We start from the raw sequence: 17,896 nt of genomic DNA, 5'->3' as shown, positions 1-17,896 counted from the left end.
TTTTTTTTGATTTTTTTTTGGCCTATGAATACATAGATAAATTACATTTAAAAATAAAATAATCAGAAACACCAGCAACATATCAAAATACATTCAATTTTTGTGTATTTTTTTTTTTGTAAATAAGGAGATATCTGTGGGTGGGGAATTTTACGAAATTTCGGGCAAAATCGGTGAATTTCATTGCCGTAATCGGGGAATTCTCAAAAATAAGTTGGCTACCCTGGTACAGATAGAAGATAGATAAATGTATCACATTTTAGACTATTCTAACAAGGTATGTAAGTGCAAACAAAATTTTTTTTGGGTTACGCCACTTTTGTCTCATAGCATGGCTGAGTGGAAGATCGACCTATCTCAGCAGCCAGTTCAAAAACGCCCTATTCCAAAGAACTTTTCAAGAACGCCCTACTTCAGAATTTGATTGAAAAACGCCCTCTTTCAAAATTTTATTGAAAAACGCCCTGTCTCAAAGGCAAATACATTGAAAATAAGCTAAAATAGGGCGATTTTGAATCGACAGCTGAGATAGGGCGTTCTTCAACTAAATTCCGAGATAGGGCGTTTTTCAATCGAATTCTGAAGTAGGGCGTTCTTGAAAAGTTTTCTGAGATAGAGCGTTGTTCAAAAATTGTCTGCGATAGGGCGTTTTCGAACTGGCTGCCGAGATAGGTCGATCTTTCACTCAGCCATCGATATACAATAATATACATATATTAAAAGTACTGCCCTATACGCGCAAGTTTCATATTTGAGCAATTTGGGCAACTTTGTGCAGTGCGTTTCATGAGGACAATTTTATATTTTGTGTAATTTTTGGAAGTTAATTATTTGAAAAATTTTTAAATTAAAAAGTTGAAATTAATAGCTGCTTGAGGGTTTGCCCAGCACACTGTGCAAATTGGCGCAACAAAATTGCCTCGGAAAGTTGTCCTCCTTGTGCAAAAGGCTTTCCACAGAAACTTAGACGTTTCATTTACAATTGGGTTTAAAATTGCACAATTTACCCATTTTGCTAATTTTTTGGTTTGATTTTGCAGAAACATTTCCCCGTTGCTATAAAATGCATCACAAAAAAGGGTTTGATAAAAACGCAGAATTTGCTTGGAAAGGAAATAAAAATTCTTAAAGAACTGACAGAGCTACATCATGAGAATGTCGTTGCCTTGTTGGACTGCAAAGAATCGCAAGACTGTGTCAACTTGGTTATGGAGGTAAGTTTTGTAACAATTTTAAGTATTAATCTTGGTGAAAATTATTTATGGTGTAGTGCAATTATTAAGGGCCGTTTAGATCGGCTATTCATTCATTCAAACGGTTGTACCAGCGAGTATAGCCAAGTCCCTCCCGGTTATCTCGCCTCGTCACTTCTTTTTTTATTTATTTCTAAAGTCTATGAACCAAATCATCTTGCAGACTACACACATTAGAAAATATTACGAATATAACGTAAATAATATTTAAACCGATTTCGAAAACTACTCCATGACAAAAACATGAACTATGTATGTATACGTACTTCGGCAGAGAGAGATCTACGTCTAGCGAACAGGAGATCATATTGATTTCTTGCAAAGTTGTATGTAAAGCGGCCTTTTACTCTAAAGAGGTTTTACTTATAGCAACTCGAAAGTTCTGTAAAGGTCTATCCAGACACATCACTGCCGTATCAGTTCCGTATCAGTGTGAGTAAAAAATAAAAATGTTCTATGGATACCACTGTCCAATTCCTATGTAGAATCGCTCGGTGATTCCGAAAAATATTGATTTTCAAGAATTCCATACCATTTCCACGAAATGTTGTTTTTCCCCATACAAAATACATGGAAAACTTTGAGCGCTTTGAGCGACCTCTAAAAAATGTTTAATTTCAAAATAAAAAATAGGGGTATACTTTTTTCGATATAGAACAATCCTAGGGGGTGAGAGCATTAAAATTCCGACTTTACGATTATTTAATTGGTTCGGAAGATATACCGGATTAAGTGGAACCACTCTTTTTTAAGCTGAATAACGGTAAACTGCAAATATATATTTCGAAAACGTATCCATACAAAAAAAGTAAACCCGATTTTCCAAATCAGCGAGCGATTCTACATACTAATTGGATAGTGGCGTCTGGAGAACAAAATCAAAATTAAAATTTGTGATCCAGTGATATCGTTGCCCCAGTCTCAATTAGAGCTGTTCAGAATTTTTAGTGGGACGAGGTCTGCATTGCTTTCACGAAAAACGTGAAATTATTAAAACCCTTATTATAAATCGGAAAACATATAAAGAATTGGGAAAAAACATTGGGTGTTTAGCCACCACTATTCGAAATGCGTTAACGTATCAAAATAAACCTGAAAAATGGGTGGTAAGCAGAAATTTTCAACGACTGCCATACGACAAATTATTAAATATTCGACGACCCGTCCTACTATGTCAGCTGTAGAAATTTTGGATAACCTAAAGTTACCATGTAGTGTTCATACAGTAAGGAGACGGCACCGAGAACACAAGCTTTATGCTAGAAGTCCACATAAGGTCCCGCTTTTGAAAAAAGTCATACAGTACGCAGACTAGATTTTGCCAAAAAACACCTGGATTGGCCTATTCGGAAGTGGAGGAACATTTTTTTGAACGAATGAGTCAAAAATTGTTTTATACGGTAGTAAAGGCTCTCGGGAGATCGTAAGATACAGCCAAATATGGAATATCAGCCAAGGTACACTGCGAATACTTTGAAGCATGGAGACCTTATAGACCAAAATGAGTACGTAAAAATAATGGAGAATGTTATGCATCGCCGAAGAGGAAATGCCACTCAAATGGGTACTACAGCAGGACAACGACCCGAAACATACAAGTAAGTTGGCAAAATTGTGGTTTCGGGATAACGGTATTGAGGTCATGGAGTGGCCAGCTCAATCTCCTGACCTCAATCCAATAGCAAACCTTTGGACCGACCTTAAGAAAGCCGTATGGGATGCAAAACCAAAAACTAACGACGAACTATGGGCTGTGGTTCTCCTCGCATTGCAGTCAATACCACAGCAAAGATGTCAACGCCTCGTAGACTCGTAAATCGTTGTGCAGCAGTGATTAAATAAAAAAGCAGTGAAATAAATAAAAAAACTAAAATCAAAATATTAGTTACAGAAAAAATAAAATAAGAAAAACTTAAATAAAATTAAAGAATTTTCCTTGCACCAGTATTTGAACCTGAGACCTCAGGCATACCACGCGATTGCTTTGCTCTGTCGGCCATTGCGACTGTTGGAGCGTCCCGAGCAAAAAGGCATACTTATGCTTTTCATGGAGGATGAATTGGCAGACTACCTCATCAACTTGTATGATGCTACTAGTATTTCTCCTAGTAGATGCTGATGCATAGCCTGACAATTGACATCTTGAAGGACATCGCAATGTTAAAAATACCAGTCGCTGACATTGAAAAATGATAGAACGTGAACTAGTTGGGCTGAAACGCAAACTGGTAGAATTTTAGTTCACAGCTAGTAGCTGGCCCTGCAGGGATTTGACACACAGATTCACTGACTAAAAAACATAAACTCAATGATTTACGGTCATTTATTTAATATAAATATTTTGTTCTTATGTAAATATATTTGTACACATACACCTACGTCAAAACTTGAAAAACGAGATTTTTAGGAGACGCGTTTTTAAGTTTTTAAATTACTCCCAAAATGTAGAAAAATGTTTGCACAAAATTTGAAGAATGATATAACAAATAAAGGAGACCGCAAACAGATGCGACACGATATTGTATTTGATGCGATGACGATAGAAAGCCAGATAAAAGGTCTGAAATTTTAAGAAAAACAATTGTCTACTTTTTGTTCATATGGCCAATATGGGGTAACAATTCACGAGTTGAAGTATAAATTCAATTTCCGAACTCTACAATGAACAAGTCACTCATATCGTGCGATCAATTGTGCTTGCTGTGATACAATTTTTGAAAGCATCGTAGCGCACCGGTATACCGCATCTGTTTGATTGAGGTCACCTTAATTCTGCATAATTTGCCGGAAAATTTCGTTTTTTGAGTTGTAACAGTCTTTTAGTAAATGAGCATTTGAACAAATTCAAATAGTATACGTAAATGTGTGAGTATACACATACATACATACCTACATATGTATGTATTTGTCCCGAATAGGAACAACGGCTTAAGTTAACTTACGGACCAATTTATTTATATGCATGCTACTATATTTTACTAGGAAGGGTTTAAATCTTACGGTACTAGTTATAAATTTTAATATTTGAAATTAGCAATGCTGCATGCATATCGCCAGAGCTGGGTAAATGCAATTACATTACAATAACAATAATATACCTCAGTAATTGTAATTAGGAATCAATTTCTTTAGTACACAGCAAAGGAATTGATTACTTTTTAAATTCCTTAGAAGTAATTTCTAATGTATTTTTTTCGCGCGTTCGTGGTAGGCTCCAGAAAATTTAACAGTTTCCCATAAACTGAACAGCTACAATTTAAGTTCTCCGGCTATCCTAGGGTCCAATTAGTGATACTATTTAGGTAAAAGTTGTTTATTCAAGGAAGTTGCAATTCAACAGCAATAAATAATTTAATTAATATTTTCGATGATTTTTTAAATTACTTTGAAGAATGGAACTGGAAGCAAAAATTTTGTTTTTTAATTCCGATCAACTGAATTGAAAAAAAAAATATTACATTATCAAATCCTTTCAAAGGAATTGAAAAAAAATCCCATCACTAGCACATAATTACATACTTCCGATTACAATATGCAATTCCTTGTAATGGAATTTAAAAACAAAGAAAAAATACTTTTGAAATTACTTCTAAGGAATGGAAAAAGGAATCAATTGAATTGAATAAATTGATTAGTGATTACGATTCCTTGTAATTTGCATTTAAGAGTAATTTAGTTCCTAAACGAATATTAACGAGCCAGCTCTGCATCTCGCACACGCTCTTCAAAGGTGGCTCAATCCTAATTTGTAGTTTTGGAACTTTACGCTAAAAATTTTTACAACAAAAGTTGGAGTAATTAGTTGAACATTTCTAAGGTAAAGACTCAATTGCCCATGTGCTATGAAATATTTTTTCCACGTATTCTGGTAAACCGGACATTTTGGGTAGTACCACCTATGAAATGGGTGTGCGATATATACGTGAAAACCCCACTTCTCTAAGCATAGTTTTTGAAAGGGTTAATAAAATCGTATTGCATTTTTCAATCATATCAGAACAATTTCAAAAATAAAAAGCGTTTTTTTCTAAATTTTGATATTATACTTTGGCGGTTATTCCCTGTAAACGCAGTTATTTTTTGTAAAAAAATACGAAAAAACGACTACGAACTATTGCTACTAGGTATCGAACAGAAAATATGTTACACACATGTATACTAAGTATATTGTGCCGGCATAATGATTTGTAGGAAATGTTGAATCGAAATTTCTTTTTCGTAACACTGAAGTACGCGGTGCTACTGTCAGGATATTTCCCCACCCAATTTGTACATAATTTTAATTATACTAATTTATGAATGTTTTAATTATAAAAAAAAAAAACAGTTTGATCTTTTTATAGAAGTAAATATTTCTAGATTTTGCTTATACTGAAAATATTAAATAAACTATATACATATTAAGCAGGCTTCCAATACTTAGCTAAAATCATCCGACAAAGTATATTTTCATACACCTGGCAACAACATTCTTCCTATTTCAATATGAAATTACATCTAGTTATGCTAGTTTATTTAAAGGTATTTCTTCGGCCGGCTGCACTTGATCCTTTGGTTCAGGTTTTCGTGTACGACAACATTTTGTCTTAATGCCGCCCACATCTTTGCGACAAATTATGCCAATAATGATTCCAACAATCGCTATTATAATAATACCTTAAAGAAAGCAATTAAAAAAGATTGAAATCATCTAGACATCAGTGATTATGCTACTTACATATAAGCAAGAGGTTAACCATTTCCTGAGAAATATGTACTTGATGGCTGTTCTCAGTCTCAACAATCGATTTGACAGTAATATTCTCAACTACTTTATTTGCTGCATCTCCAGGGCCGCTCAAAATGCTGGCAGTTAGTATTTTGGGCGTCGTTAGAGAGTTATTAGCACTTTCTTCAATTACCGAAAATGTCGCCGTTGTCGTCAAGCCCAAAGTGTTGTTTACTTCAGGCATCCTAGTATCTAATAATAATAAATAATTAAAAAAGCGCTTTCTGCTTTGCACAGCACATATGTACATACCTCCTTCTTGAATCTCCTTCTGTTTCACGATTGATGCAGTATTTGTTGGTTTGGACGTAGCCGCCTTTGCCGTTTTGTTCTGTACGCCACTTGCTTTGTTTATTGCTTCTCCCTTTTTCGGCGTTGCTTCAGTAGTTGTATCTTCTGGCACTTTTGTTGGTACTATGGCTATCTCCGTCGACAGGTAGGGTGGATCTGTCACCAGAGTAATACTATCATTATATGATGTCCCCAGTACTAGTTCAAAGCAGCTAATTTCAAAGTTTCTAAAGCTTATGTTGTCAATAGTTTTTAGTAAATTACACAGTTCGGTGACTTCTGCCGATTCCAATTCAGGCAGTCGCAATTTAATAAGGTTCTGCAGCGGCGTAAAAGCTTTTACATTGATTTTCTGTCAGAATGACGATGGAATGAAAAAACGTCAATAAACATATGCGGTGAGCTTTGGAGAAACGAAAGCTTTTATCATAATAGTGTTGTTATTAAGTTATATGTGTACATAAAATCATATTCTTGTATTCAAGGTACATCAGTTTACCTGTGTATTGAACCGTTAAACTCAAAAACTATACTGGGTTTTATTTTTAAAAGTAAAGGGGCAAAGTGAGTAAATGTGTAGTTCTTCTTGTATATACGCGCATACTTATCAGCACTAGAAACACGAACACAATACGCACCTTTCCGAAATCATTGAGATCCAGTTTCAGAGATTGTAGGCCGTCTAAACCCTTGAACGTGTCATCATATATTTGGCTCCAACTGCAATTACGACATGCAAACTTTCGTAGAGTCGACTGAGTAAGAAAGGGACCGTCACTTCTCAATACTATAGTGTTGTTACTTATATCCAGTTCACTTAGGTCGGTGCCTAAAAACGCGTCTGGCTCAATGTGTGTCAGTTGATTGTCAGTTAGCCGAAGTCGTTGTAAATATTTCAATCCTACAAAGACCTAAAATATTTTCCATTTTTACTGTAGACAGACTCAGTACTGCATAAAGTATACCTCGTTATTGATCGTTTTCAATTTATTACCGCTCAAATTGATTTCACGAATTTTAGTAATATTTGAAAAATCCTCCGCATGCAGTTCCGCGATATAGTTCTCGCTTAAATCGACGAGAAGAGATGTGACCGGCAAATCCTTTGGGACTTGTGTCAGTCCAGCGCCATTGCACAGTATATGTTTGTATTCTTCTAAACAAAGGCAGGCTTTGGGACAGCTCGGCTCCAGCACATGATTACTGCGTGGATAACTGTATGATGATATACTAAAGAATGTTTTTGATTTACTTGTTGTTGGAATTGTGTTAGCCACAGTAGACGTTGACATCGAATTGTAATCGGGGTTAATGATGTCTAATGTAATTTTCTCTGCACTTCGAACTGTTTCGCTCTCAACATAATAATCATAGTCATCAGGATAGTCATCGTATGATGAGTTGTGATTTAGTATCGGAGGTGCAGCTTGCGTATGTTGAATACTAAATAGTTGGAAAACAGTACAACAATACTTAAATTGGATGTTTATTGTTTGAGTTTTGAAGAAGAAGATGAACGCCAAACACAAACAAGCCAAAAGATGACGTTCATTGTTGTTGTTGTAGCGGCTACTAAACCCCGCACGAGTCGGCTCATCCGTCAACAACAACACGACGTTCATTCATTCATTTGTGTGTATGTATGTATGTATAAAGTATATTGCATGTATTAGGCTTAGAACTAGACTTCCGTCATTTTTATCCTATGTATCATCTTGGACTATAGATTCTGATTGAATAATCTACAGAAATTTTTTAGAAATTTTCATCGAAGGTTAGAAGAAAATGTTCAAAAAATTTAATTCTGTAACTGTAATGGAAATACTTATGTACATAGATATACATACAAATAAAATTTAGCCAAATTTGTATACTGCATTTACAAAAACAATTTGCTGTTAATCTATTAGAAGTAGTTAAAATTGAAAATCTCGTGGAGTCTATTTAGCTATGCGTACCTTTTTGGTGAAGCGTTATACAATTTCAAAAAGGAACTTTCGTCATTTGTTTTATAGGATTTAACTAATTTTTGCAAGATATACTTACATACATACATATGTATGTGCATACAAACAAAAGCCATCTATCGGTTTTTGAAGTCTGGTATGAATTAATTAAGAGCATTGAACATTTAAATACATATTTGCCTAAACATTTATCTGCTTTTGTATAGCACATAACAGTTAGGTTGTAAAGGTGTGACTTCATTTTACATCAATTTCCTCCCTTAAAGGAAAGGTTTGCTGTCCGAGCAGAAAATCGCAGATACATACATACATATTTTGAAAGAATAGAAAAGTTAAATAGGTTGGTTTATGTTGCGTGCGAAAAGGTATAAAGACTGTTATTTATTGTTTTCGTCTTTAAGAGGGTTTGTCTAAAGTGAATTCAAAAAAGGATATACATATGTATGGATGTATTGCTATTTCGAAAGATAAAATATCCTTTTCTTTAAGCCATTTATCAAATAAAAAAATAAACTTATTGATATTAGGTGGTGCAACCTTGTAAATTTTCAAGCTTGTGATTTATTTTATATACAAAAAAAAATCGGTACTGTGTTTCCATTGGAATCGTAAAATCTATGATATTTTAAGACTTGCCCCAAAATATTTCGGAAAAATATTAAGATTTACGTGAGCTGGGCCGATGTTGCATTAAGATGTGTTGATGTATGAAAAAAGTTAGGACGTGAAGAGTTTGAGAGTGAGAAAATACCTTTCCACTGATACCTCATTGGCAGTGTTGCCGCGAATCATTCTTAGTGGTAGCCAAATTCCTTTAAAAAAGGGGCTAAAGAAGAGCTAGGAAAAGTCGTTGGAGCTAAAAATGGTAGCTAAAATTTTTTACTTACATATACATATATAAGTATACACGCAAACATTTTCAATAAGTAATGGTTGGTATAGAAAAACCATTAACTCTGGAAAAAAGTTAATATTTTATCGAAACAAAGACCTTTTTGTATAAAAGGTGAAATATACACCAGCTTGCTGGCTCTCATTATTACGATTCCGTTGTACAAATTTTTTAAATATCTGTATGCAGATTTTTTAAGCTTAAACTGCGTTGTCATCTGAGAGGATTTTGTTTTTTTTCAAAAAATTCGTTAAGAAATTATGCATTTGTATTCATAAATAACTCCTTTTGTAATCATGGAGGAAAAACCGCAACTTATTTTGGTGATGCAGTTTAATGTACAGATACATACATACATACTTATGCAGATGTGTAAGATCACACCTTATCTAGATTACTCTAGAAAGGTCTAATAGCATTTTGAAACATAAGCTGCATCAATAAATTAGTTTCAGTGTTTATTAAAACCCACGATTTTGAAAAAATTCCCAACATAAGAACTTTAGTTTTTATAAAGTTTTGTGACTTTCTATTTCTCATATGTATGTACAAAAACACCCCATTTGATCTAATTTTTCCTTGCTCACACTTTTTTTCGCCTGCACTTCACGTGCTTCCTTTATAGGATTTTATAAACGCAGGTACTCACGTCATCAACTAGGTTCTCCTCAGGATATTATTATCTCTTACGACTGAAACGAAAACGAACGCTATTGTGTGACACTACCAAGTTATGTATATATATACATACATACGTACATTTTTATACGTTTGTATGTACATATGCATACTCACGGCAGCCTTTTACTATGGAAATATGTATGTATGTACATACGTTATTATCATTATGTCGCTCTTGTTTGTTCATTTAGAGGGTATCTAAAATTGCCAACCCTCATTTGTTTCAATTCGCCGCCTCTTTTACATCGTCACTGAAATGCAAAAAGTTGTAACTAATAAAAACTCTAAATTTAATTTTTGATTGATATGATGCATTTTGTAGAATTACAACTCGTCACATCATTTTATATGTACAAAAAAAAAAAAAAAAAGTTATTAGTCACGACGTTTCCATTTCAGTGTCGATTCATACATTCATATTTCCGTATTGTTTTGCTTTGATTGATTAGTATATAAATTTGAAGTATTTTAAATTGTTCTTCAAAAAGGTAGCAGCTATAAATTTTGTCGTCTTTTGCAACCAATTCAAAGGTTTACCGCTTTGTTGATAAGTCCGCCAAAAATCATAAACAGCTAATTTCAACAATTACCTAACTATGTACATACTTATTTATGATTAATTGAACCCCAATGCACATAAAACCTATTATACATATGTATGTATATACATATGCTACGCTATTCGTCTAAAGTCCATTTAATTTTATTCGTATGACAACAGCATTTAAAATTTTTCTGTTAATTTACTGTAATGAGCTGGATAAATGCATACCAAATGATTACTTTTATATACAATTTTAAAACCCGTGTGATATATGCTACGTACTTGCATACATACATACATCTGTATATATTTTTGCCACACATATAATTTCATAGCTATTCGGTACTGGAATCGCATTTTATATGAACTTCGCACTTTGAAACCTTTACGCTTTTTTAAAAGCGATAATACTATTATCGATTATTATGATATAGTATAGAGCGAGTTGTCAATTGGATTGATTGAAGATAGCTGACAAAGTAATATAGCAGCAATAAAATGTAAAATAAAGAATTGAACTGCAAATTTTATTGGCGCATATGGTTATAGTCGATTTTTTAAATGTTCAATGCTCATCAATAAAAATATTAAAATATTAATAAAAACAGTTATTTTACCTCAAACTGAGTATGAATATTAAGAGCAATCCAAACTTAAAATAAATGAGCATTTTGTTGGGAAAGTAACAAAATGTATTTGCAATTTACGAATGAGTACTTTCGAGCACTTAAAAGATGTAAATTTGGGTTCATGTAGCACACATTGATTTTATTTTAATTTATTTTTGTTAATAAATAATGAATTCCATTGAATACTTTGGTGTTAATTATTCTTTTCTGTTCTATTTAATCACTTTGCGTACGTATTTAATGTTTTGCGTACGTATGTATGTATGTACATATATACGAGTAGCATATTATTAGTCTTTTTATTTTCAGTTATAATTTTTTAATAATGCACCGATACGTTTCGACGATTATTACAAATTTAGATCCATGTACTGTTTATTGTGTTATTTATGTTTTCAAAGTCATAAAACATTTAATATGCTGTTGTTTCCGTTGTCGCTTGATTACCACACTCGCAATGGGCTGAAAAGGTCGACATGCCGAATTTAACGAATGACCATTCTGTTCCAACCCGCGCTAGCAAATGGCGACTCATTAGCTTTAGTTTACCACCGGAATGTGATCTCTTCTGATGCCCCAACCCTATACTCTCATCACAATATTTAATTTAGTCGTAATGTTCGATTTCTCACTCTCAATCGTTTGGTTTTAAGAGTGAGAGAAAACGTTTGAAATCATAATTGCTTTTGTTATGATTTTTTGAGAATTTTTCATTTGTGAATGCATTTTTGTTGCGCGATTGCATTAACTTCCTCTGCACTTCAGCCGGTTCTAAATTTATTTTTCGATATTTTACACCGTCAGCTATTTACAAACCTAAGCACAAGGTTCACAGATGTATATTTATATATGTATGTATATGTATGCATACACATATGGATATTTATGTATAATCATGAACCACTGGTTTTAATAAAAGCATTGTTATCGTCACCTGAAATGCAAAAAAAAGACGTAACAAACATCATCGCTGAAATGCAAAAAGTCATAACTAATAAAAAAAATTCTAAATTCACTTTTTGATTTACATACATATATGATAGATTTCATCGAATTACAACTCCCCACATCATTTTATGAAAAAAAAATTAAAATATTAGTCACGACTTTTTCCATTTCATTTGCGATGTTGTTACGTCTTTTTGCATTTCAGGTGACGATGTGCTGTTTTCTGCGAATATTACATATGCACGTATTAAAGTATGTATGTATGCAGATGCGTGTGTCAAAAACCGGCAAGTGCAATTTGTATATAAGAAAACGTCAACAATTTTTTCAACGCAGCAAGTAGCTATATTGCATATTTTTACAAAGAAAACAGTGTTAGCAATTTTTAAATTATTATCACCACATTTGATTCACACACAATAACACGGTATCAATCCGTACACTGTTTGTATAGGCTGCCTCTATTATCGCCATTACGCTGTCGATCACAAAAAGTTAACCTTTGAACGATTCAAATGATTCGATTAAAGCTTTGTTTTTGCCTCTTTAGTTTTTTCATATATGTACATATGTATATGCAGTCGTTTAACACTGCAGTACTATGTATGTTTTTGTGTACATATGTTTATTAAACATTTCCCGGTGCTTTTCACTCAGTAGCTCTTATTCATGTCATGTTGTTTTAACTAGCTTTGTTTTTTTAATTTTTGCACTAAATTATCAACAAATAGCCCATGCGTTAAATTCATGTCAAGGCAGATTTGTTTCAGTCAGTTTTGAAGTTACAAAACTTTACTTGGTTTTACTACATTACTGCGACGCTGGGATTGCTTAGCAGACTCATCGACTAAGTGATTGCTTCGGCGATTGTGGAACGGGTAAATATCATGTCTATGCGGACAAACTCTGCCACACTAAACTGTTAAATTCGAGCGCTGAGCTATAACTGATTTTGTTGCTGAAGCTTTTGAAGCACAGCAAATGATGCAGAAATTTTTGGCTGGGAAATCACAAAGAGAGAGAGAGAGAGAGAGATTGAGAGAGCCATTGCTTATTTGGAGGAAACCAGTGTTTCAGTTTGGTCAAATTTTTGTTTATTGAAAAAAAAAAACTTAAGACTGTTCTACATATAATTGGGGTGTCGTAAGTGTCGTATTGTTATATGTCGTAAACTTTAAACGCCTTAAAAATATACTAAGGGGGCTCGCAAAGTACCATAAAAGTCATATTATGAATTTTTGCAGTGTTAAAAAATAGTTGGTTGTCGTTTAAAGTTCTCTAAACATTTATTTGAGCTTTCAAAATTTACGACACTTTCGACACCGTTGTGAATCCCTCAAATGTGTATATGAATTAAGTATGACTTGCATTAGTTACAGTATCGGTCACATCTATAGCACGCCATTTCAAAGTGATATTGTGTGCCACTTATGTTTATTTATTTATTTTTAAGAATTTTCAATTAAAATGCAGTTCTTTCTCTAACAAAACCCATATAAACCCAAGTTTAAAAACTTATAGAACCCTACAAAAAAGTGCAACAAATTTTCACCTAAATTTCAAACTTTTTTCTCGGAAGTGTTTGAATTTTTCTGAATACACAGTTTTATAGCCCAATCAATTTTAGTCTGACAATGTGCAAGTTTCAAGTGGCTAAAAGTTACCGCTGATTTTTTAGAATTTTTTTCGCCAAGGATGTTGCGGTTTTCTTCCATATACAAATAAATTGAATTTATTCATTATATGGAAGCCAATGCGACAAAAAAATCTAAAAAATTAACGGTAATTCGTAGCCACTTGAAATTTGCACATTATCATACTAAAATTGCAGGGGCTAAAAAACTGTGTACTCAAAAAAATTCTATCACTTCCGAGAAAAAAGTTTGAAATTTAGGTGAAAATTTTGTTACACTTTTTTGTAGTTTTCTACAAATTGTTGAACTTGGGTATAAATGGGGTTTGTCCGAGAATGAACTCAATTTTAATTGAAAATTCTTAAAAATAAATAAATAAATATATGTGGCACACATTATCACTTTGAAATGACGTGCTATAGATATGACCGATACTGTATGTATGCAGATACAAATTAACAACGAAAAATAGTTTTAAGAACTTTCACTATCACTTGGTATGCCATTGAACAATATATATGCATTATATTAAAGGAGTTGTAAATATATGTACATATTTATATGTATGTAAATAGGTATGTTTGTACGTATGTAAATTTGTATATTAATTTAACCTTCACTCTATGAAAGGTTTTTACACCCTGAATCCGTACATGTTCTAAATATGAAACAAATCGGACTATAAATACGAATTTTTCAAATATCTCGACACCTGCGTCACGCAGTGTGCTTTATGAACACTCCATGCGAATTAATCGTAGCGCTTTCGACAGCAGCAATAGTTTGATATGAAACAAAATGGTTTTGAAAGCTAATTTTATTCCCTTTCACGGAAAAATACTGGCATTGACCCAAAATTACTCCTTAACCTTATAAAAATTGGTAAAAAATAGTGTTCTTCCAAAAAAAGACCATGCACAATCCACCAGATTTGTTCCATAAAGAAATTTTTTGTATGTTACAAAGTGTAGTGAGCTGCTACAAAAAACAAAAAAAAAACAGCGAAAGGCTTTCCCTAAATTTTACAATCTTTTATTTAACTTAACTTGTATTGTATGTACATATGTAGTATGTCCTGCAATCAATATTTCTCCAACATCCCGATGAGCTAGAGACTTGAGACTTAACACATATGTAGCTCAGAACCCGATGACTATGCAGTATGAAATAATCCGCTAGGTGGCGCAGGAGTCGAGATATTTGGGAACCCGTATTTATGGTCCCATTTCGTTCATACATAGAAAGTTTTTTTTTCAATATAGATTCACTATTAACTTATTTTAAGCAATTTTCTGCCGTGAAAAATTTTCCAGTATTGATATAAAATTAATAAAAATTTGCTAGTTCCATTTTCAATTAAATAAATAGTTAGATTGTCTAGATTCTGGTATACAAATTAACTAGGTGAAAACCTGGTTTATACAATTGCAAATCCCGGTTTACTCGGTATTCGAAAAATCAAAACTAAAAAACCGCCTAAAAATATTCAAAAAACCGGTCGATGAAACTGGTTTTAAAAAACCGAATCAATCATCCTTATATCGTTTTAGCTTTTAGCTCTATAAATCACTTCCCCATAGATACATTCATATTCATATACATACGTACATACATTGCAGCTATTCTCGAAGTCTTGCAAAGTCCTTGCACGGTTTGCAAAGCTGTCCCATGGCAAAACCGATTTTTACTATGCAATCTGTTCACCGTGAAAGGGCTTCTCAAGGCTACGGAAATTTCCCCATTGGGTATCTTCTTTTCTTTCTATAATCATTTACGTGGTTCATGAGATGCAAAGAACATCCAATATAAAGATGTTGCTGGTTCGTTCCTCCACCACTACGCGGCTAGTTTATTTCATCACACCAAAATCGAATGAAATCGTACAGGAACGAAAAGAGATGTGCATCTTCTTTATATTCTATGTTATTTGCAAGGTGCACTTACGATTCGTAATGTCAGAAATTTTATAATGCATACAAACATACATATGGTCAAGATTTTTGTCTTTAACGTTACAGTCGCACGTATATTTCTGTTAGAATATATGAAAGCTGTGTAAAAACCGAAAGTTTTTCGTTTATCCTGATAATAAACCTCAAAAGCTACATTTTGTATACAGACTTGTTTTCTATCTTTTGTTATTTTAAAGATAAATGTGGTTTTAAGTGGCCTTTAACGTTATATTTTTTGGAAATCAGTTATATACATATAACGTCCCACGTACGGAAAACTTGACGGATCCCGCAACGTTAAAAATTAAACTAAAGTATTTTAATAAAGATCTAGATACAAAGAAACTATAAAAATATTAACTTTTGGATAAACACGTTTATGAGAAATCTACTATAAACCGAAATATACGGTCTGTAACGTTACTTACTGTACTTGACTACATAGTACATAAATATGTATGTATATTCTCCATTTTGATCGCATGCGAGGCACAAGAGAAATAAATGAACGCGCATGCAGTTAAAAATATGTTTATAAGAAATGGTAATTCTTAGGAAGAAGTAATATAAAAAATTTTGACATTGTTTTCAAAATTTTCTTATAGATGCATTCTTTCTGCATTATATGTAAATCAAATTTAAAAAAAAAAAATTAAAACACCTGTATTCTTCTATTTTTCGGTTGAACTACAATTAGTTGCCACTTAACTACTCTTATTCCTGAGCTTTCCTGTTTTGGAATGCATTCTGATGATCTGCACAGATAACATATTTCTAGCCGAACTTAAACACATGTGCAATTTTTCGCATTGACGTCAAGGTCAGCGGATGCTGCACGACATTCGCAAACTATCTTTTTTTTTGTCTTTTCACAGTGTAAAGAAACGTTCACTGCACTGACTGACTAGCCGCCCACAACCATTTCAGATGATAGCAATGGCGCTTAATTTTTTCACTTTATTATCTTAACCGTTGCTGATTGACTTTAATTCTTTCGCATTGGCGCAGATTTTTTGAACGTCCGATTTTTAACTAGGAGAATCATACTTTTTATTTTCATGTATATCTTTCTTGACACTGATTTTCTAATAAAACATTTTGAATACGTGCATGGTCAAGCTTACAACTATTAAATAAATTTGCATATTTAAATGAAAGTATGTGAATCCATGTACATATGTATGTACTGCACAGCATAGAATTATATGTTGATTATATATGTACATAGATATTTATTTATGTTTACCTCAGGTAATTTTCTTTATGGACATATGTACATACATACGTATCGTTAGCGTAATTCACTAAGGCCCTAGCCAACACTTGTTTCGAAACTCCATTTTTCATAGATTTATATTAAAATACACCTTCAGTAAAAATCTTAACGTCCCAGTACCGAAAACAAGAAAACAACGAAGTTACATGCCATTTTTTAAAAAGCCCTACCTGTTTTTGATATTCATTTTATAATGTTTTTTGCTCATTTATAATTAAAAATTTGTTGGTTAGGGCCTTTGTGAATTAAGGTAACGATATGTACCCATGGATTTTCCCATGTGTTTGTTGTTAGTTGACATATTTTTAAATACATACTTTTTATATGTATTTTGTATTTAGATTTTCGATGTTTATTATCCTCTGTAATTACAGTATTGCAACGGCGGTGATTTGGCGGACTATCTCACTGTAAAGGGAACTCTTAGTGAGGACACTGTCAGACTCTTTCTCATACAATTAGGTAAATTTAAATAATTTCGAAAGGTGTTGGCGTTGTTATTCTCAATTGTATTGCAGCCGGTGCCATGAAAGCGCTTTACACTAAAGGAATTGTGCATCGTGATCTTAAGCCACAAAATATATTGTTGTCGCACAATTATGGCAAAACTTTGCCTGCGCCATCGAAAATCACATTGAAAATAGGTAGGTCAACATTTATGCGATATTTCATTACATTCATTTACAAAATATAAACATTATTCCCTTTGCTTCTGCGTCTGCAGCGGATTTTGGTTTTGCACGCTTCCTAAATGAGGGTGTTATGGCGGCTACACTTTGCGGTTCACCCATGTACATGGTTAGTGGTGACAGTATATTTTTTAGTAATTCGAAATTCAATTATATTATTTTAGGCTCCTGAGGTTATAATGTCTTTACAATACGATGCAAAAGCTGATCTCTGGTCTTTGGGTACCATCGTGTATCAATGTCTGACTGGCAAAGCACCATTCTTTGCACAAACTCCGAATGAATTGAAGGGATATTACGAAAAGAATGCCAATTTGGCGCCAAAGTAAGAGCTCATTTATTTATATAGTATATGTACAAACTTGTTCAAAT

The 17,896-nt window shown here is 33.2% G+C and overlaps 2 protein-coding genes across 8 annotated transcripts in view; one reads left to right on the top strand and one right to left on the bottom strand.

The window, feature by feature from the left end:
- LOC118739694 (slit homolog 1 protein-like) overlaps nt 1–12,928 on the bottom strand; it is a 33,199-nt gene extending 20,271 nt beyond the window's left edge. The window contains exons 1-7 of one of the 7 annotated variants that reach the window (XR_004993042.1): nt 12,392–12,928; nt 11,014–11,841; nt 7,278–7,755; nt 6,951–7,223; nt 6,274–6,664; nt 5,971–6,213; nt 5,150–5,909 (exon numbers count right to left, since the gene is read on the bottom strand). Coding sequence is in view for 6 of the 7 variants with exons in the window: in XM_036471181.1 (XP_036327074.1) it covers nt 5,755–5,909; nt 5,971–6,213; nt 6,274–6,664; nt 6,951–7,223; nt 7,278–7,755; nt 11,014–11,066 (1,593 nt within the window). In the remaining variant the exon portion in view is untranslated. Of the gene's footprint in view, nt 1–5,111; nt 5,910–5,970; nt 6,214–6,273; nt 6,665–6,950; nt 7,224–7,277; nt 7,756–11,013; nt 11,842–12,373 lie in introns of those variants that run through there. The other 6 variants (XM_036471181.1, XM_036471180.1, XM_036471183.1 and 3 more) reach the window with 6 other exon arrangements.
- LOC118739691 (serine/threonine-protein kinase unc-51-like) overlaps nt 1–17,896 on the top strand; it is a 57,566-nt gene that overhangs the window by 35,597 nt on the left and 4,073 nt on the right. Inside the window, exons 2-6 of the mRNA XM_036471179.1 lie at nt 1,041–1,214; nt 17,210–17,297; nt 17,354–17,479; nt 17,560–17,633; nt 17,689–17,849. Coding sequence (XP_036327072.1) covers nt 1,041–1,214; nt 17,210–17,297; nt 17,354–17,479; nt 17,560–17,633; nt 17,689–17,849 — 623 coding nt within the window. The remainder of the gene's footprint in view (nt 1–1,040; nt 1,215–17,209; nt 17,298–17,353; nt 17,480–17,559; nt 17,634–17,688; nt 17,850–17,896) is intronic.

The sequence above is a fragment of the Rhagoletis pomonella genome, unplaced genomic scaffold (genome assembly GCF_013731165.1).
Source record: "Rhagoletis pomonella isolate Grant_MI unplaced genomic scaffold, Rhpom_1.0 Rhpom_scaffold_00005, whole genome shotgun sequence".
NCBI classification, from domain to species: Eukaryota; Metazoa; Arthropoda; class Insecta; order Diptera; family Tephritidae; genus Rhagoletis; species Rhagoletis pomonella.
The sequence above is the reverse complement of the archived record's forward strand: the minus strand, read 5'-3'. Positions and strand labels throughout refer to the sequence as shown.